This window comes from Tenebrio molitor, chromosome 2 (genome assembly GCF_963966145.1).
Source record: "Tenebrio molitor chromosome 2, icTenMoli1.1, whole genome shotgun sequence".
Classification (NCBI taxonomy): Eukaryota; Metazoa; Arthropoda; class Insecta; order Coleoptera; family Tenebrionidae; genus Tenebrio; species Tenebrio molitor.
The window spans coordinates 27,722,172-27,744,463 of record NC_091047.1 but is presented as its reverse complement, the minus strand read 5'-3'; the positions used below and the strand labels follow the sequence as shown (position 1 = coordinate 27,744,463).

Below are 22,292 nucleotides of genomic sequence, written 5' to 3'. Positions count from 1 at the left end.
CGAATTTCAACGATACAACCAGTGGCCAGAAAGACACTTCTTCCATACAGAAGCAACAGAACTACAAAACGTCAAATGTCAAATAGTTGTCAATGTCATTTAATTGTCAAATGTTCACCGTTCAAAATAACACCTAATTACAATTTTATGCATTTACCGCATTTGATCGGCAAATACCCGGTGAGTGTCACATTACAAATTTCCAATTAGCCAATCTAATGAAAAAAATTAATAGAAACAACAATTGTTACATAATTATTAATTTCATAATATTAAACAATAACCTTGTGCAAACATATGTAAACACCACATTAGCAACTATCGCAATTATATTAAGCAAATTTACACAGTTTCAGTATTTATATGTGAATTTTTATATAATTTTTTAGTAACAGGTAGAACAATCATGGGTCTGGAAGAAACCCCAGATTGCACCGACCGGTGTAGATCAACTCAACATGGTGACATAATAACTGCCGCAATCTCCAGACGAAGTGTATCCGATTTCGACCTCTGCTCATATCTCAACTACATATGTACATGTTGCGAATCTGTGAAGGATTCTGTTGGAAGGACTGCACTGCATGTAGCAGCTTCCTGTGGTCGAGTCAATCTGGTGCGGTGGCTGGTGCAAAATCGCCACGCCAATATTAACGCGAAAGATGATGAATCAGGATTTACAGCTTTACATAGAAGCATTTTTTATGGAAAGATCAATGTCGCAGTGGAATTGATGAAACTAGGTAAAAGGCTGACAAGAATAAATAATTTGTGATAAATTACTAGCTATAGAATTGATGAAAACATTTTTGCGAAAAGCACATAGGGACCATACTGTTGACAAATAAAATTTGATGGCCCTAGATGAGGCTGTATGTACAAGAAATACAACTACATTTCATATTATTTCTCATTATTCTATTATTGTGTATTAATGTGGTGTTGTATTTTAGGGGCCAACACAACTCTGTTAGACTCAAATAGCTTAACTCTCTTGGATCATGCCATGATGGACGGTTTTGTACCAGAATCAACTAATTCAGGTGAATTGTATGTTTGGGGTTCAAATTGTAATAATTCATTGGGACCGCAACAATCCCGTTCCACCCCTGAATTGCTCGACATTTTCCATAAAATGTACCCAGAAGAGTTGATTTGTAAAGTCGTTGTAGAAAAATTTCATTCTATGATTGTGACTTCTCTCGGAAAAGTATTTAGTTGTGGACATGGACAAGGTGGGAGGTTGGGTCTAGGTACCCAGCAAACTGTCATCATACCAGAAATGGTCAATTTTCCTGAAACCAACCATGGCGAACCCATCACCTGTACTGATGTCGCTATCTCTCGAGACCACAGTGTATTTTTATGTTCAGATGGGAATGTAAGTATTGCGATGTTCTTGCATATTTTACCATTAGCATTCAATTAAAAAATAAAATGGTGTCAGTTGCGCAATATTAAATTTTAAAACAAAATTGAACTTCTAAAATTATAAAGTACAGGGTCATTATAAATGATTGTCCCATCGCGGTTGGCGTTGAAAACCCACACAAATTTTGGATGTGCCGCTAGCCCCGCAACGTTAAACAAAGTAGTAGACAGATTTCCACTACCGCCAGGAGCGCCACCTATCGGCGATACCAGTCTCAATATCACTCATGTTATGAGGCTTGCAGCACATTCAACTACGTCACCAACGCCTACAGGGATGGGACAACCATTTACAATGACCCTGTACAATAGAGTTCATTACTGTGCGCCCACTTGATGAGAACATAAGTTTGGCCTAGTTACCGTCTAGTACTTTTTGTTTTATGTGGTTGGTAGCTTTGATTTAAATGTGACCTCTGCAGGGAACATTTTTGTATCTTTGAGCATTATTGCAATTACATTTACATTCTTTACTCGTATTTTGGTGTACCTGCATTTCAATAAAATATTCAATAGCCCTGATTTTATGTTTATACATCAGCCGTTTTTGATATTTGACATATTTTGACCGCTTTCTAACCACAATTGGATTTTCCCGCAAGCACAACTTGCACCAGACAATTTCGGATGGAGGACGTATAGTAATGAGTAATGACTAATGATAGTATGTATGTAATATAAATTTATAAAAAAGTGGATCTAGACTGTTATATTTTCAAAAAAAAAACAAGAATCGGGTTTGATATACTTTTTTTTTGTAGTTGTACTCCTGTGGAGTGAACACCCATCGAGTCCTGGGTCTCAGCCCCCCTCCCGCGCAAGTCCTAGTTCCTACTCAACTGAAGCATTTATCCCAAGAGGTGAAATACGTGTGTGCGGGTCAGTACCATTCTGTTGCGTGGGGACCAGAATGTCTCTACACTTGGGGTCTAAACGCCGGCCAGTTGGGGCACAAAATGAGAACCGACGACAAATACATTTCTACACCGAAGGCTGTGAGAATTTTAAATTTTTCTGAAACTCAAATCGTAGCTGTGGATTCAAGCGACGGAGCTATCTCCGTGTGTACAAAAAAGGGTGATATTTACGTCTTGCACGAATACCAGTGTCGCAAGATAGCGTCCAGGTAGACGCAGAATGTTCTGAAAGCAAAATATAATCTGATGTCATTTCCAGACAATTGAATGTGATACAAGTCAGTATTTTCGGGGGGAAGTTGAACACGTCGCTTGGTAAAGATTTGACAGGGGAGCCTAATAGAGAGTTGAAAGTGGTGGCTCTGACCAACACAGGAAATTTGTTGCTTTGGCAGGAATCCGATTCGCAACTGTGCAGATGCATTTACCCATTGAGCAGACCCATAATTGTGAGACAGTTGAGCATCAATAATAACGGTCTGTTGTTTGTGACAAAAGACGGCGAAGCGTTTCAAGGTTTCATCAGACCGAGGAAGAAGCGGACGGCCAACATCGAAAAAAGCGACAAGAGCGCCTTTCACAAGTTTCTAGAGCGTGAAGATTGCATTTCTGTCAAACTGTCAAAGTTTCCAAGGATTCATCGAGCGATAGCCATCACGAGTGATGTGAAAGGACACGACTTTTGCGTCATTCAGGCGCCCCCGTACAAGCGATTCCACGCTCCCGAAATTATAGATTCAGAGATGAAGCAAAACATGGGGGCCCTTCTTGAAGAATGTCACGAAAACGACGACCTTCACGATGTCGTTTTTCAAGTGGACCACAGGTACTTCCCCGCCCATCGCTACGTAGTGGCGTCGAAAAGTTCTCATTTCGAGAAACTGTTGAACGACGAAGAGAAAGTCGTGGTGCTGGATGGTTACAATTCGCTCATTTTTGAACAATTTCTTTCGTACGTCTACACCGGAGACTGTGACTTGCTGAAGTGTGGCGAGTGCTCTGACAAGTTTAAGAGTTTGTGCGAGAGACTCAAGGAAACAGGCGAAGAGGTTGAAAGTGAACAAGTCGACGGGAAGTTGTCCGCGTTCGAGGTGTACAATAACAAAACAAAAACAAATCAAAAGCAGGATAACAAACAAAACAAAATCAGAAATCCTGTGAGAATGTTGCACGAAATGGCGAAGAAACTCGGTTGTGCGGACCTGTGCGCCATATTGAGCAACTACGACATGCAGAAGTTCGTCATCAAGAAGAAGACGAAAAAAGAAGTTGCGATGAGACCGCTACAGTTCGACAAGATGGCTTTGTCGGAGTTGTGTGACGTCACAGTAAAATGCGCCGATGGGAAAGAAGTTAGAGCCCACAAGTGCATATTAGCCGCCCAGAGTGATTATTTTAATAATTTGTTTTCAACGAGATGGCGCGGGGTGAGTCGCTTTGGTACACTATTCAAATCCACCAATCACGCGCGCGTTCACTAAAATAAAACGGAGCTTAATCGAGTTGTGATTGGCGGATTCTTGACAATTGCAATTTTTACAGACTGAAACGACAACAGTCACACTGCCTTGCTCTAGGAGTATTGTCGAAGCTCTGTTGGAGTACCTCTACACAGACACCCTCTCCTATTTGAACAACAAGGAACAGGACCATTTATTCAAACTGGTAATATTGGCGGATCAACTGTTCATAACCAGACTCAAGGAGCAATGCGAATATTTGCTGTTTCGATGCTTGACACTCAAAAACTGTGTCCAATTTCTGTCTTACGCGAGCATTTACAACGCCGAAAAGTTGAAGTTTTGCTGTTTGAAATTTATCGTGTCAAATATTGCGCCTCTGTTGGAACTGCGAATGTTTGACGAGCTGGACGAAGCGCTTTTGAAAGAGTTGAGCGACTTTTATTTCGAAGAGAAGTCGGAAATCTGCTGTCGAGTGATCACGCCGTATTCCACGGCCCCACTGGAAGAAGAAATTGTTTCGGTCAGCAGCGCATATCCTGTTTCTCTGTTGGAAGTAGAGAAAGTCGTACAAAAGAGCGGTCAGAAGAGGAGGTCTCGGACTCACAAGAGTAGTCTGGATGCTAGTCAAAAGTCTTTGAAGGAAGATGTCTGTGATGATAATGTTATACAGTTTCCCGATTCGCCATCTGACGTTAGTTGTGATGTTCACCACGTCGTGCCAAATCGATTGAGAGCAATAAAATTAGCAGAAGAAAAAATCGAATGTGAAGACTACAGCGGTGAATTTACCAAGTTGGTGTCAAAGAATAGTGGAGATGGTGACGTTTTGGGAACTTCTTTTGAGGAGTTTCCGTTGCTGAATAGTCCACCTACTTCGTCTTGTCATCCGAAAAGTCACAAATTTGAAACCAAACATAAAATAATCAAGATGTCTCAAAAGCAGAGGAAGAGGTTGTCGTCTGAGAGCAATGTAGAAACGCCGATATCGGGTATGCAGAAATGTCTTTTAAATTGTGTTTTTTTAGATTTGATTTTAGAAAGTCCCAAAAATCCGTGGAAAATTGCCAATGATGTTGGCAGTCCTCCTTCTCCAGGAACTAGTCTGAGTGATATCATGTCTTCCGAAAAGAAGCAAAAAGAAAATTTAGTTAAGATCAAAAGTAAACTGTTAATTTATACACAAGTGAGGCTCCAACAAGTGAGGGATGCATGATTTTTGATTTTTTTTTTTTTTCAACAGATCGAAGATAAGGCTATCGAGGATCTCATCAAGTTCTACAATGCAGAGAACGTTACTGACGAATTTATTACAGTCGAGAGGGTCAATATGGGCGCCGTTGCTGCTCCAGTGTGGGTTCAGGGAAATAAAAAATTGGAATCCTAAAATTTGAATTGCATTTGTTTTATGTTTGTTTTGTTTTTAAAGATTTTATGGCTTCATTTTTGTCGGTTTTATTTAAATAAAAGATATTTTATTTATTTATCCAGTTACACTTCGCACCAAAATTAACGCATAATTTTCAAAACGGCGTAAATTTTTTTTTGTAGTTTAAATTGAAATAACATAAAACCTAACGTTTACATGGACCAAATCAATATATTGTTTTATAAATAACGTTAAATAAAGTAAAATACAGGAACAATTCAAAAATTAACACAACATTATTTAAGAAATTACACGAAAAAGTTACTAATAACAGGTATTTCCGCCTCTTGTGGTAACTACTGCTTGACACCGCCTACCCCTACTCGCTGTTAATGTTAATGTCTTATGTAATCTTGGTCAACACTATCCCAAATCTCAACAAGCCTGTTTCCAAGATCGTTAAGATTTATTGGCGCAGGTTGCGAAGCTGCAACTTGTCTTTCCATGTTATCCACATAAGTGCTCAATCGGATTTAAATCTGGACTTCGGGCTGGCCAGTCTACAGTGTTAATAGCAACGTTGTGAAGGTATCGACTCACCACTTGTGCTACGTGAGGCCTTGCATTATCATGCAAAACAAGAAATTTTAGCCGATATGTGGTGCATAGGCCACAACATGAGGTTCCCAGATATTGGTTATGTGTCCGTAGGCATTTAAGTGTCCATTGCTACAGCAACCATCTCCGTGTGGGTGTCCAAAGATATGCTTCCCCAAATCATAACTGAGCCTCCATCAAAACTATCGGTTCCAACAACATTTCACTGGGCAAAGCGTTCTCCAGGACGTCTGTAGACTTTTATACACCTGTCACTAGAGAATCGACAAAACCTAGACTCTTCGCTGAACAATACCTTAGCTCAATCAGCTTCTTGCCAATTTAGGTGTTCGCGAGCAAACTCGAGTCGTCTTTTGCGGTGGCCTGCGGTTAAAAGGGGACCCGTTGCGGGTACAAACGGTAGCAGATGATGCTCTGCCAATCTTCGCCTAATTGTATTTTGACTAATTTGAGTATGGTACCTCCGGGAAAAGTCTTGACTCAAGCTAGAACTTGTTACAAATCGTTGTCTCAAGGTTCGTAGGCGCAAAAATCTGTCTTGAGCTGCGTTTGTATCCGTTTTCTACCCTGACCCAACCTTCTCGTATTGCCACCTGTTCCTCTAACTCGATTTTGAACCCTTAGAATGGTAGATTGAGTGACCCCCAAGCGTCGAGAGATGGATTGTTGAGATTCGCATTTTTCGGAGAACGCCACCACCATCGCACATTTTTCCGCGGTAAGATTTATTCGAACTCATCCATTTTACTCGAATATAACAATGACAGGCTACTTTCAAAGCAGTTAACGTTGATAATTGACAGAAATGTGGCAAGGAATAAACAGAAAATAACACTGCTGTGTTTTTTATTTCACTTAAACAAAACCCCATCAACATTTTGTGTTGATTTATCTTCAAAAAAAACCTGAATAAGAAAGGTAAACATATTTCCGTCACATCTGTTGAAAAAAACAGTTAACAAAAATAATATCATCTTAATTACAAATTATGCGTTAATTTTGGAGCGAAGTGTATTATCCTATGCAGCTATATTTAATTATTCGCTAATAATCCTTTCAAATGTTGTGTAACAAAGACGTAACATTTTTTTAACGATTGATTATGTTTACTGCTATAACATTTTATTGATTTCATTACCAAACTTTATCACTAAAACTAAAGCTGTTGAAGCACGCATCGGCTTTAATTTTAGCGTTGAGAGAACATATCGTATCGCTTTCAACAGAATCAATAAAATGTAATTTTTTATTTGTTATGACAGTACAGAATGTTGTGGAAGTCCACATGGAAAATTGAAGCAACATCTTTATAATCTCCATAGACCACTATTTGCTCTACTAAGCCAAGTACAAAATCTTGTAACAGATATAACCTGAGCAATACTGTAAAGGGTAACAACAGATATTTCGTGTATACATTTTCTATTTTTACTATAAATTAAATCATGTGTAACATACTTCCACTGCCTCGATATTGTAATCCGTGATTGACCCATATATCTACTAACTACTAACAATGCTACTACTAACTGGTTAGTAGATACACTGATCCCAGAAATTAACGCATCACTTTAGAAAATGTGAAAATAGTTGATAAGTAGTTGTAAATAAGTTGTAAATAAATCACAACAAATCAGTTCTTATTCGAGAGTATTTTAAATTGCAATAAGAGTTTTACAGAAAAAATATAATTTTTCTATTATTGATTCAAAAAATTGAAATTCACGCATAGTTATCGGTGCCTGAAGTGGTTCATTTTCTAACGTGTATTTCTTTTTGCATTGTTAGTAAGATCGAAACCATAGAAACCATACAAAACAGTGTGTGAAATGCGATTTCACGCACACGACTATTTCTGTGTTTCACTTCACGCACTGTATTTTATTAGTTACCTAGCAACATGGTCACTGCATTGAAACTTCAAAGTTCCTTCAAAAATTTGAATTTTTAATTTCAATTTTTTGAATCAATTATAGAAAAAATATTGTTTATATTTCGTGCGTGAAGATGTTTTTGTGCATTCAAAGGCTTATACTGCCTCGACCTTCGTCTCGGCGTAAAAGACCTTTTCATGCACAAAAAACACTCTCTTCACGCACTTAATATAAAAATAACTATTATTCAATAATTAAAAAAAGGCAAATCGTCACAACTGCCTCTACAAAATAAACTAGAGTAAATGGCTCAGTAGCGCGTATTTCCACCTCTGGTATGAATGACGGCTTCACACCGTCTACCCACGCTGTTAATAGAGGACAGGACATCTGCTCGGTTCTGATTATCCCAAATAGCGATTATCTGCTCACCAAGTTCACCCAGCGTAGCTAGAGGTGGCTGAAGAGCCTGGACTCGTCGCCTCATCCTGCCCCACACATTTTCTATCGGGTTAAGGTCCTGACTCCCTACTGGCCATTGCATAGAAGCAATGCTATTAATTGTCCCTCTGGGAAAAATATGCAAATCGGTACGAGCCGTAGAACATACACCACCCCAAACCATAACCGAGCCACCTCCGTAAGGCTGCCTTCCAAGAAAGTTGCATTGGGCGTAGCATTCATTTGGTGTCGAATTACCTACTCTTACACGTCTGTCAGATAACTCCAAGCAAAATCTGGATTAATCTGAAAACAGTAGGTACTCGTGCCCATTCATTATCTTTCCATCTGGCATGGTTTTCGGCAAACTACAAACGTGCTTGCCGATGGAGCTGTTGTTAATGAGGGTCCAGTAGCAGGGCGTCTGATGTGCAAGTTGTCTTCTAGAAGACATTGGCGAATGATTTAGAGGCCAATTTGAACGTTAGTTCCTCGGGCTAGCTGCATTTGCAGAAGCAGGGTATAGGTGAAGCGTTCCCTGACGGCGAGCAATCTCAGATATCTGTCCTGTGCTGGTGTTGTGGCCCGATGTCTTCCTTGTCCAGAACGACTAACACGGTCTCCAGTCTCCCTGCTGTAATGTTGCATGAAGAAATGGTAGATTGCGAAACATCAAACATTTACGCTAGTGGAGTAGAGGATGGGAATATCCTTCGCCCGCTAATGTAGCCATTTCAACGCACTCATCACAGCTCAAATTGCGAGAAACTTAGTTCATTGTGACCAAAACTTGTGATTTTTTAGAAATCGCTAGCAAGACAATAAAAATTATGATACAGTTCGATCAAAAAGGACAACTGTTTATTTACTGGACGTGTTAACACCTTATCTTTTAGTATGTTTTTACTTTTTATTAACAATAAATAAGCAAAGACAAGCTATTTACGAATATTTTAGTTTTTGCACGTACTTTGTTAACAATTCATACGAGTAGTATCCATGTTTGGAAATTTTTGTAAACTATTCGATTATCACAGAAAATGTTAGCGATGCGTTAATTTTTGGGAGCAGTGTATATACAGGATGATTTACGAGGAATAATGAGCCCGACGGAATAGAAAATGCAACCCACAATACATTGCAACAAAAAGCCGGACATCGAAGCGGTAAATGTCCGGGTTTTTCTCCTGATGAATTGCGGGTTGCATTTTCTATTCCGCCGGGCTCATTATTCCTCGTAAATCACCTTGTATTGAGGAAGACATTATTCAATTGTGTGTATTGCTGGTTGCGTCATATTTTTCAATTACGTGTTTACAAAAACAATTTTAAAATCGTAAAATTGTAGTGACGTCTGCCGTACTATGAACTTTATCGAGATTGTATATCTTTTTTCACAACAATATTTTTCTATTAATCAACAAAGACTATTATTTGTTCCGCACTTGTAACGTCAGTTTTACAAGTCACTGTATTCGCCTTGAAAATGTCTCTTAACTGGTTAGCCTGTAAAATTTTACACCCATGCTCATATGAGTGTCGTGCGTTTCCAAAGCGATAAGTGTAAAGCTCATACGATTTTTTTTTCTCAAAAATTGGAATTTTTAATAATTTGTACTAATAATTTTTACTGGCTAGCCAGTAAAATTTTACACCCGTGCTCATATGAGTGTCGTACGTTTCCAAAGTGATAAGTGTAACGCTCATGCGATTTTTGTTTTTTTCAAAAAGGGGAATTTTTAATAGTTTGTAAATAGCTAGATAACTATTTACTCAAAGGCTTATACTGCCTCGACCTTCGTCTCGGCGTAAAAGACTTTTTCATGCACAAAAAACATTCTCTTCACGCACTTAATATAAAAATAACTATTACCTAATGCAGTTGTGCGTAAAATATTCAACAATACACGCAAGGTAATGGGTTTTACTGGCTCCAGAAGGCTTCTGTGGCCAATAAAAACCCTTTTACCATGCTAGTAATGTTAAATACTATTACGTATCACTTTTGAACAGGAAATACGATCATGTTTATACAGGTGTCCCCAAAAAAAAGACGAGTCCATAGCTCCCTTATTTATCGGAGGATTTTAATTATCTATACACCAAATTAAATGGTTGTTAATAGGCTACAAAACGGCTCAATAAATTCACGTATAGCTCCAAGGGCTTCAAGACTAAACTGTCAAAATATTTTTTTTCAAATGGGATTACATACTTTTTTTTTAGTAATTCTGATAGAGATTTTAATTCTGAAAGCAACAATATATCACAAGTATAACTTCACATAAAAAAAAATTACATTAACTTTTGAAACTGTTGGAGGTTTGGCAATTTTACCCTTTGGTGTTGCCATGTGTTGTATTACATAGTAGGCACATAATAACAAACAATTGTACTTTTAACAAACAGGTTGTAATGATTTGAATACATTACTTTTTCCGCCAAATATTTGAACCTGCGCAAAACGGTAACAAATGTGGTCGTGATCGTCATCGAATCGGAGGAGCCCTACGTTGTGATTTTCTTTTGGCGGAAAAGGTTCGGAATGCAAACGGTGAGGGTTCCAGTTGGAAGAGTGCCGCAAATAAAACACACATGTGAGGGACGCAAAATACCTTTTATTAAAAATGCCTGTAATAACTTTGATGAAAAAGAAATTGAAACGCATACAAAAGACAGAAATTAAGGTTAACGAAGTACCAGAAATTAACTAGTTGAGTACATCACAAAGATAAACGACAAGATGAATGCAACAATATTTAAAATAACAGAAAAACGGGCACATGACAGACAAAATGACAGTTTAAAGCTTGCAAAACAAGTAAACAAATTATAAGGCAGTTATTACAGACAGGGACGGATGAAAAACCCTCTTCAAAAACCGTATCCCAGGTATTACTCATATTTTACAATTCGATTAATGACAAAACAATGTTTAACTCGGAACTACGCGGTCAAGGTACGTCAACGGGAACTTAGAGCTGGAGGTAACAAACTTTCGGTCGCGAGGGGACTCAGAAGAATAATCTGAATCATCTTGAAATCAAGCGACGTTTATAGATATTCGGGGTATTAATGAATGTCAGACTATTTCGCCGACCAAGCAAGAGTGACAGAGCGCCTCGGGGTCGTACGATTAGCATCACTAAACAGCATAAGCGAATATTTAGCTCCACCGTCCCCAACCAACCGTTTCCCGACCAACCCCCGAAATCTCTATAACCTCGACGGAAGCTTCACGAAAACATCCCGCCGCCGCATAAGCGAAGACTCAGGTCCGCCCCCGCTAACGGCTTTAAATAACCGTAGCTTCCACAGAAATTTGACTAAACAACCCCCCGACCTCCTGATTGCCACCTAGCTCCCATGGGGGCGCACTTACCACATTTTACTTTAACTTTTCCGAAATCTAACAACAACACAAAGAAAAACCCGAGTTTAATTCAATCGAACAAAGCGTAACATTAACGATGAGAAAATTCGACACAACATAGCGCAACATTAAACAATGATGAAATAAGCAAAACAAAACGCAACATTAAACAAGTATAACATAAGCAAAACAAAACGCAACATTAAACAAGGAGGAAATAAAAGAGAACAAGACGTGAAGTTAAATAACGATAAAATAGAACCACTTTAAATGGCACAAATATCAGTAAACAACATAAATCACGAATACAATAATCGCTGGTAATGTTAAACAAAAAGAAAATGGCGGGTCGAGTGCCGTTAAAATAAAATGTTAGTGAAGAAAAAAAAGAAAACAAAATGGACGCTCGCGGTCCGGACGACGGCTCCTAATTTCCGAAATTACAAGATTACAAAAAAAGAACCTCCCGGGAGAAACTTAGGGATAACGCTTAACATTAACAAATGGGCGCTTCTTAAAGAAACAGCATGCAACAAAATGAAATCTACAACATACCCTTACCACGTGGTCCTGGCCCCAAAAACAAAACACAAAAAAAAATGCAACGAAGGTGGGATAAATTACCCAGGTGAATTAAAAACGGTGAATTCCTCACGGGGACACAAAATATCTACTCCGAACGGTAGTGGAATTGTTCAGGTCTAACTTACAAATTTGAGAAACTTGGATCGCTCTTCGCAAGGTGTGTTCGTTTCGAAAAACTAAACAAAAGTGAACTACCCCCTTCAACCACCCGCGCGAGCCCGTTTTCTCCCCGCTATATTTCCGCTAGTAGTTCCCAGTCTAGCCGCTAGTACCTTCACATTTGGCGCGCTGTTGTGGCGGTACCGGAAACATAAGTTTAAATTTTAAACTGGGTCACTACAAGGTTCACGATTAACTGAAATTTGAAGACTGCTATCCCGCAAAATCTCGAACAATTGATCTAACGCAATTTAGTGGAAATGAGTTTCACAAATTCATTTTGAAATATTAAATAAAAGCAATTATGATACATGGAAAATCCAGGTAGAAGCTCTCCTTATCAAGAATGATACTTCGTATGTATCCGGTGAAAAGCCTAAACCCCAAATTACCGGTGAAGGTGAAGCTCGTGCTGTCACAGAAGAGGAGCAAAAGAAATGGATCGCCGCCGATCACAAGGCGAAATCAGACTTAATCCTCGCCATGAACGCATCGGAACTTAGGCAGATTCGCAGTTGTGAGATTTCGCGGGAGATATGGATGAAACTAGAATCCATATATGAATCCAAAGGACCGGCACGCAAGGCAACGTTTTTAAAACAATTGATACAACACAAGATGAGCGAAAATGACGACGTTCGTGAACACGTAGCAAAATTTATGGACACAGTCGATAAATTACAAGGAACGAGCATCGAGATAAATGGTGATCTGTTGTCCATCATGTTGCTATACAGCTTACCTAGTAGTTTTGAGAATTTTCGATGCGCTATCGAGTCGAGAGATAGCTTACCTAACGTGGAAAATCTAAAGGTGAAGATTGTCGAGGAGAATGACGCACGGAATCAGAAACTTGACGGAAGTTCAACCGGCGGTGTCATGTTCTCTAAACATTTCTCAAGGGATTCGAACTCATCAAAAAACAGCTACAAGAAACAAGACGAAAAATCTTCGAAACCAAAAATTACCTACAAGTGTAATTACTGTGGTAAACGTGGTTACAAGGCTGCTGATTGCTTCAAAAGGAAGAGAGAAGAAAACCAAAAGGCTGGACTTGTTCATGAAGCTTACTTTTCGGGTAAAACTAACGATAAATGGTTGGAAATCAAGCAAAGAAGATTTCAGAACAAATTTGTTGTCAATTGCGATCGTGGACAAGAATCGTGAAGTTCTTTTTACGAAGAATCGGGCATTCATCCAAGATCGTCGTGGACGTGTCAAGATGATAGCAGATCGAGATGGAGATCTATTCTTTCTTCGAGAAAATCACCAGAAAGCATGTGCTACATCTGTAACTATGACATGTGACATTTTTAACAATTGGCATCGACGTTTTGGTCATTTAAATTTCAAAGATTTGGAAGTAATGATGAAGGAAAATCTTGTTGCTGGTGCGAAATTAAAAGGCGCTGTGAGTACCAATAACCCATGCAAAATTTGCATCTCTGGCAAGATTGCTACCGCCCCGTTTCCAAGACGCCCTAATCGATCCTCAAATCTGCTGGACATCGTACATATGTATGCGGGCCTATGAGAATTGAGTCTAAGGGTGGTGCTCGTTATTTTGTTACTTTTACAGACGATTACAGTCGTTGGACTCAGACGTATCTGATTCGGAAGAAATCCGAAGTAGCATCAAAATTCAGAGAATACAAGAACTTTGTGGAAACACAATTGGAAAGAAAAATCAAAGCAGTTCAATCAGATAATGGAAAAGAGTATTGCAACAAGGAAATGGACAAGTTTTTCCGAGACTCTGGTATTCAACGTCGTTTGACTACGGTCTACAGTCCTCAACAGAACGGTTTGGCAGAACGCAAGAATAGAACGCTGGTAGAGGCTGCCAGATGTATGTTATTAGAATCTTCCTGCATCATTTTGGGGAGAAGCCATAATGACAGCAAATCACGTTCGAAACAGATGCATCTCTAAAAGTATTGACGGAGATATCCCCTATAAACGTTGGACTGGGAAGTCTCCTGATGTTAGTCATCTACAAATATTTGGCTGCAAAGCTTACGTTTTGGATAAATCAACTAATCGAGGGAAATTTGACCCGAAAACTGTTGAAGGAATATTTTTTGGTTATTCAGATTATCCAAAAGGGTATCGAGTGTGGATACCGTCAGAGCAAAAAATTCGAATTTCGAGAGATGTCAAATTCTTAGAAGAATTCGAAAGCAATAAGTACGAAGATATAATCTCAAGTGAAACTTTATATGGAAGGTTTAAGCTCTCCGATCTATTGGGCAATATGGATCCTAGGAGAAGAGTTGATATTGACATTTGTGGGGGGGGAACAGTCTAGAAGAGACGAAGGCTCCCACTGTCAATATGCAAGAAATTCCATTGATGCAAGAAGATTTCGAAGAAGACGAAATCGCAGGTGAGATAGTCACTCCAGACGAAGAGATCGAGAAAATGGAGGACTCAATCAAAACCAAGAGGGGTCCGGGAAGGTTTCGCAAGATTTTAACTGGAAAAAAGTTGGAAGTCCGAAGAAACAGTATCACATGATCTGCAATCAAAATCTTCCTGTTGTAGTCGATAGATCGAACATTGAACCAACTTCGGAAGAAGATCCACGAAACGAAGAGATAGACTTTGTCATGGCAGCATCTGAAATTCCTTTTTCAGAAGCTATCCACGGTGCAGATAAGGACGAATGGAAGGATGCCATCCTATCTGAGATTAAGAGTCTAGTCATCAACGACACATGGGATGTCGTCGACAAGCCAGATCACGCCAAAGTAGTGGGTTGCAGGACAGTTCTCCGCAACAAGTATGCAGCTGATGGAACCTTAGACCGACGTAAGGCGAGAGTAGTGGCAAAGGAATTTACTCAGAGACCCGGGATTGACTTCCATGACACGTTTGCGCCAGTTGCTCGTTTAAGCTCATTGAGATTGTTGGTGGCCCTAGCAGCTAAATACAATTTGAAAATATCGCAGCTAGATGTAACAAGCGCATATTTAAACGGCAAAATAGACACGGAAGTTTTTATGGAAAAACCCGCATTGCTCAAAGAAATGCTCCAACGAATTATCGATGAAGAAGAAGATGATCATACACTTGTGAAAAAAGCTAGAGTTATGTTGAGAGATCTTCAAGGTGAAAATAAAATCTGCAAACTTCGTAAGGCTCTGTACGGGTTGCGACAGGCAGGTCGACAATGGAACTACGAAATAGATAAAACAATGAAAAGAGCAGGACTTGTTCCAACAAATGCAGATCCGTGTGTATACGTTGACAAAAATACGAGAACATTTGTTTTGATCTATGTGGACGATATATTAATTATCTCCGGAAATCAGGAAAGAGAAAGGCAAATCAAAGACGTTCTTTCCAAAACTTTTCGAATCAAAGATTTTGGTTTAGCAAAGTACTATTTGGGCATTCAAATAGAGCAAAATGAAAATGAAATATGCCTGTCTCAAGGAGGATATATCCGGGAAATCTTGAAGAGATATCGCATGGAAGATTGTAAGCCCGTTTTGACACCGCTTGCAGTTGGATCTAAATTTTCTGAACTTCATTCTGGAGATGACAACGAAGACACAAATTTTCCTTTTAGAGAGCTAGTAGGAGCGCTTATGTATGTTGCAGTGGGGACTCGTCCAGATGTATCACATGCTGTGAGCGTCCTAAGTCAATTCAGCAATTGTTACCGCAAGAAACATTGCACAGCGGCTAAGAGAGTTCTTAGATATCTGAAAGGAACCATCCACAAGAAACTCATCTACAGGAAGAATCAAGATAATTTAACCTGCTACGTAGACGCAGACTGGTCGAACTGCGAGATTGACAGAAGATCTTACACGGGATCAACTTCATACTCTCCGGCGCTGCTTTCTCCTGGGAATCCAGAAAACAACGAACCGTCGCATTATCGTCTACCGAAGCCGAATATATGGCACTCAGTGATGCATCCAAGGAGGCAGTTTTTCTAATTGGTTACCTCAAGGAATTGGGATTTCAATCACTAGCCAACGTTTGGTTTTTAACGATAATCAAGGTGCTGGAAGATTAACAGAAAATTCCGTCTATCATGCAAAATAGAAACATATTGATGTTAGATACCATTTTATTCGCGACGCAGTGAAGAAACATCCCATCAAGATCCTGTACCTACCGACCGAGAAAATGATAGCAGATGTACTAACGAAAGCCTTACCCAAAGAAAATCATGACAGATGTATTCTTGGATTGGGACTTCAATCCGACAACACCTCAGCTGTAACTTGAGAGGGAGTGTTGGAGTTTTGGCAATTTTACCGTTTGGTGTTGCCATGTGTTGTATTACATAGTAGAGATATTTTCATATTTGATGGCGGAAACAAAAGACTGATTAATGTCACAAATTTGTATTGTCAGTGTCAAATTTCTCAAAGACGTTCGTGATTTCGATTGAAATGCAGCAAATTGGCAATAAGAAAGTTATTCATCGTCGAACTAGAGAAATAATTTGTAATACGTTTGATTATATGAGAAGAACTTTTCCTTTAGAGCCACTGACAAACATTGGCTTCCTTAGAATTTATTTTTTCAGTCTATTTAGCGAAAATTTAAATTTACCTAGACATTCCTTTTTACGGCGTTTATGAGAAATTTGACACTGACAATACAATTTTGTGACACTTCTCAGTCTTTTGTTTCCGCCACCAAATATGAAAATACCTCTAGGCACATAATAACAAACAATTGTACTTTTAACGAGTTGTCATAATAAAGAATTTCGTGTTCGCTGAACCTGTATTTCTGATTCACTGAAACTCTCACAGAAACAAATGACAACACCAAGCGAGAAGCTATCAAAATGCATTGCGTTACAATGTAATAACCAAATTAAGATAGCTGGAAAAACAAATGACAAATAATAACATGTGGGATTGCGCAGATATGCCTCCAATGTTTAGCGCAAAATGGAACGTAGACGATAGTAGCGTCTTTTTAGATTTTTTTTTTGTGAATGTTTGGTATTAAGTGTATACTTGTGATACATTGTTGTTTTCAGAATAAACATCTCTATCAGAATTATTAAAAAAATATATGGAATCCCATTTGAAAAAAAATATTTTGACAGTTTACCCTTGAATACTTAATAATTTACAAAAATGTAAACGTCAACGCTCGGCGATTTGAAGAGTGGTAGTGTTCCAACATTTATAATTTTTGATTAGACACGTGGAAATTTCTGGAGCAATATGAAGCAAAGTACAAAAAACACAACGCTATTTATTAAATCGACTAGACTGTTTTAAGAATTTTTATGTTAATATTTTTTTAATTGCTGTTCTAATTAAATAAACAGATATAAACAAGATGATAACCTAGAGAATAAGTTAGGCGTGACCAAATATGTGTTTTAACTTTTAAGTATTTCGATAAGACAACAAATCAGGCGTGAAATGTCACTAAAATATAGATTCTTTTATCTACTTTTTGGTACCAGCAACACCAAAGCATGATTCTAGTTTTATAATTAAAAAAATCACAGTCGAAAACATGTTTGCGCGAGTTGAATGTATTATTCGGCGCCGAGATATGTATTTTTCAAAGCAATTAATTATGCAATTTTGCGATGTATTATTGGAACCTCGAAATCTGATGATAAAAATTATCAGTTTGGCATTCGATATGGGATTCATCTTGTACATGCAGCACAGGATGTACAGTTGCGGCCGTTGAAATCTCAGACAGGAAAGATTTAAACACTCTGTATAAATTCCGAAATTTGATTAGCGTAAACAGGATTTTCATCAAGGATTATAAAGTCAGTGTCAGTATTTGACATAATTATTAGGTCAGAATTGCGAGTAACTTTTGAAATGCCGCAATTATCTGATTTGCAAAAATGTGTTTGACTGAGGGACGGTGTGAATATAAGAGCCATTGCGAGAGAAATTAATGTGGATAATGTTTGAGTGACATTTTGAGAAACGTCACTTTCAATACCATTACAAAGCTAAAAGTTTGGCGTTGTCAAAGTGTCTGAGTTTTCAACGGCCGCAACTGTACTTAGTCTAATGTTGTTCAATTGTATTTCTAGTACCTAATCGAACAAAAAGTTGAAGGCAGCATTTTGAGATATTTTTACTTAAAATTTGAACACTGAAGGATTTTTAAAGAAGTTTTAATTAGGTAATCCAGAATTACAGTTTGTTTTTGAAACTGAGTTTTTTATTTATTAAGTTTAAAAATTGTACATATTTACATTAAAATTATTATTCAAAATAATATTTAGTAAACTATTTCGACTGGCACATTACTGTACATTTGTAAAAAAAAATAATGCAAATTCAAATAAGTTCTGAAAGGCACTTTGAATTAGTTGAGCTTCATCTTTAAATTGGACTTTTCAGATTTTTTCTGAATTTTAAACCTTTTTAAACTATAACAATGACTTAATGTGACAGTGAAACTACTTTATCTCTTAACGCACGCGATGTATACAGAAGTCTCTCTTGCATCATCGTGTTTATTTCATCGAGTTACGTATTTAAGTATGATCAAAACATTTGACAGATTTTCGCCTTCTTTCAAAGTACAACATTCAATGAGACAAAGCAAGATATGAAAAAAAAACACTTCAGAATAAATGTTTAAGCAGACTTTGACGCATTTTAGTCTTAAACACTATTAGACCAGTCTGACAGTTCACTCACATTTGAAAGTAACAATGGCTCAACAATTAACGTCGATGGAAGTTAGCAGAGCTGTAACATCACTTGAAGAAGGATATTCATAACGTTATGTTACCCAACAGCTTTTGGTGTTGTGTAGGGAACTGTGCGGAAGCTTTCGAAACGATACCGAGAAACAGATAGTAGGTAGATGCAGATACCTATCTTAACAACCCGAGTAGGTACAGGTCGGAAGAGAAAAACTACGGCAGGTGATGAGCTTTTTCTGCGATTGCAAGCCCTTCGAAATCTCACACATTCTGAGCGGAACCTGCAAGAAGATCTAGTAGTACGAGGAACGAGATGTAGAGGCCAACCGTACGCAATAGGCGAAGAGAAGCTGCGTTGAGGGCAAGACGTCCTGCAAAAGTGACCAGAGAACATCGTCAAAGAAGATCTGAATTTGAAAGAGAACACTTAAACTGACAACTTCGTTATTGGGACTCCTCTCATGTTTAGCGATGAGTCCAAGTTTGTTCTGTCAGGTAATGATAAACGTGTAAGAGTATGGAGAACATTCCGTGCCAAATATAGTGCATGAAACAGTCTCTTTTGGTGGTGGATCCATAATGGTGTGCGGTTGAACAATATTAAACACTCGCACAGATCTTGTTGTTATTCGTAATGATAGCCTAACACCTTGAAGGTACATTGACGAGATTCCAGAGCTTCAAGTGATCCCAAGAGTAAATTTATTTTTATGTAAGGTAGGTAATCCCAGACCGCACATTGCTTACATCGTAAAATGGATTGGCTCGCATGTAGCGCAGACATGAATCCATAATTGAATATGTTTGGGATCAATTAGGGAAATGTGTTCGACGACGTCCCAATCCTCCAATTACAACTGAACAGTTAGCACAGGCTTTAGTTTAAGAGTGGAACATTTTTCCCAAGATGCTTTGTTAAAGCTTATACGTAGTCGTAGCCTGCCACGACGCTCTGCAGCACTTGTGTAGGCAAAAGGGGAGGCCACACTAGATATTAACATCACAATTGGTACAAATTAGCCAAGTTGTCAAACTTTTTTTTTAATTCGATTTGATTTCAACCTCTATTTTTGCACACGTTAGTACATAGTTCCAGTGTTTTTCTGTTTTTCATTTGTTAAGATGTAAGTTCAATTTTATTATTATTATAAAATTAAAATTTTAATTTTATAATAATTAATGGTTCCTTACATATTCCAAGTTTGATTCAAATCTTTTAAAATACCTAGGTACAATCGATGGACAAATAAAACTGGGACAAAAATGACAATCACATGTCAAAATTTAAAAAAATTGCATCGTTTAATTACGGCTTCATCACAAATAGGTTAACTTTGGTATGACATATTATATAGACACTGACAAATATATTGTCAATTCAATGGTCTGATTTACATAGATTAAGTTTTAAGTGTCCCAGTTTTATTTGTCCACCGACCGTACCTATAAAAAAACAAGTTCAAAAGAATCACAGTACAGATTTCTAAATACAGAGTTATTCACGTAAGATGACGAGCCTGACCAGATAAAAATGCAACCCAAAATACACTTTACGAAGCATTCATTGTGTTTTGGTATTTAAAAATTAAATCAGGAATTCAAGTAGGTATTTTTCTGTCAGAACTTGATATTTATTAGGCTGACGTTAAAAGCTGTCTATGTTTTATGTGCATTATGATAATGCCGAATAATGTAATAGGGATCGAGATTGCTTTGTGAATTGTCTTTTGGGTTGCATTTTACCTGGTCAGGCTGTGTTTTAAAACAAAAAAAAGACAAGAATTCAACTTTTTTAGTTACATTCATTTATTCAGATTATTCACATTTCCAATACAAATTGGGCTTTTTTTGGTATGAGTGGTCCAGTTTAAAACGCTCGTTTCACTCGCGTTTTAAAGGTCCACGAGTGCCAAAAAAAAAAAACAATTTACACACGAACTTGTTAAATAAACTACTATTATACCACTAGAGATAACACGAGAAAATAATAAGAAATCTAAATTTCGGTAACTTCGCAGTTTGCATTGCAATATTCAATATAACTGCGCAGTGCGCATGCCCAGTAGTCGAGCGTAAAAGTACAGCAACATAATAAAGATTTCAACCGGTTTAATGCTGTTTTATTCTTGTTTAAAATTGGTTTAAAACATGTTTTTTTTAACCAAGTTTAAAACATGTTTTAAACAAAAAGAACTGTTTAAAATAAAAAAAACTGTATGTTTTGTTTTAAATAAAAAAAACATGTTTTTTGCCAACCCTGGAATATTCCCACTCGTGGAAATTGTATCTGTAATACCACTAATGATCCCAGCCTTGAGAATTGCTTCCAAATGAACTCACGTGTCTTTTTTGTGTTGTTGGAAACATTTTCTTCGATTTCTGCGTTAATCTCTTCTTCCGATTTGCTGCCAAATTGCCAAAGTTGGTTCATGGAATAGTCCTCCGAATACAACTCGTAGTCCAAATTATGTAGACTATTTTTCAAACTGGTTTCACTCATTCAATTGTGCTTGCGAATCTCACTCGTGCTGACGCACTCGTGGATTCATTCCCAAGCACAATTGATAATTCGATAATTCGTGACCAGTTTGAAAAATAATAATCGACATAATTTGGACTACTCGTGGTATTATAAATGATAATTCGATAATTCGTCAAGTAGGTTTCTCAGATGTTTTCAATCCTATTGCTAAAGTAATAAAAATAAATACTGTTGTCAAATGGTACTATTTAATTCATGGAATAATCAACCGAATTGTTTGTTGTCGATGTCCAAACATAACACAGGGTTTTGGGTAAATCGCCAAAACCGTTGTATACTCAATAAAAAGCACAGCTTGGTGTAACAATTTAATTAAATATAACAACAACTAACTATGTACAAATTGATGAAAAAACGATGAATGAATGAATGTGTCTCTGAACAAGTACAAAAAGGGAATGAATTGAAAAACTAGTGGTCGGTTTGTACATAACAGGGTGGGGGAGGATCAGCCCTGAGGCGCAAAGTCCAGGTAGGACGTAACACGAATTATAATACAATGAGGGACATGGATCCTGGGCAGTCTGTTATTGTCATTTCCAAAAGTGTCAATGTAAATGCACCTTTACCATCATTATGATTCATATTTTCAAAAAAACTGTCAAATTAACTTAAGCTTGGTTATGAGTAGCTAAGGTATGGTTTAGAAATTTTGACAACTGAATGACACATCTTCCCAGTTTTCCGTGTCCCCAATAGTAAGCAACATAAATAACGACTACAAAATCGCTGGCTGGTCGAGTGCCGTTAGAAAATGTTAGTGAAAGCAAAACAAAATGGACGGGTTTTTTTAAATGACAAATAAATTGCTGCCCGAAATTCCATGCTCCCAATAGTAGTGGGGTTACAA

The 22,292-nt window shown here is 37.9% G+C and overlaps 1 protein-coding gene across 2 annotated transcripts; it reads left to right on the top strand.

Moving 5' to 3' along the window:
* The first annotated feature begins 39 nt into the window (after positions 1 to 39).
* LOC138124730 (inhibitor of Bruton tyrosine kinase) lies at positions 40 to 5,290 on the top strand. Of its 2 annotated transcripts, none has more exons than XM_069039887.1 (8): positions 40 to 180; positions 390 to 743; positions 954 to 1,381; positions 2,193 to 2,557; positions 2,608 to 3,775; positions 3,891 to 4,800; positions 4,849 to 4,994; positions 5,052 to 5,290. In XM_069039887.1, the coding sequence occupies exons 2-8, from the start codon at positions 407 to 409 to the stop codon at positions 5,193 to 5,195; spliced, it is 3,498 nt and encodes a 1,165-aa protein (XP_068895988.1). In that variant the 5' UTR covers positions 40 to 180; positions 390 to 406; the 3' UTR covers positions 5,196 to 5,290. The 2 variants fall into 2 exon arrangements, with proteins under 2 accessions (XP_068895988.1, XP_068895989.1); XM_069039888.1 differs by having other exon boundaries at positions 95 to 180; positions 396 to 743.
* Positions 5,291 to 22,292: the final 17,002 nt, after the last annotated feature.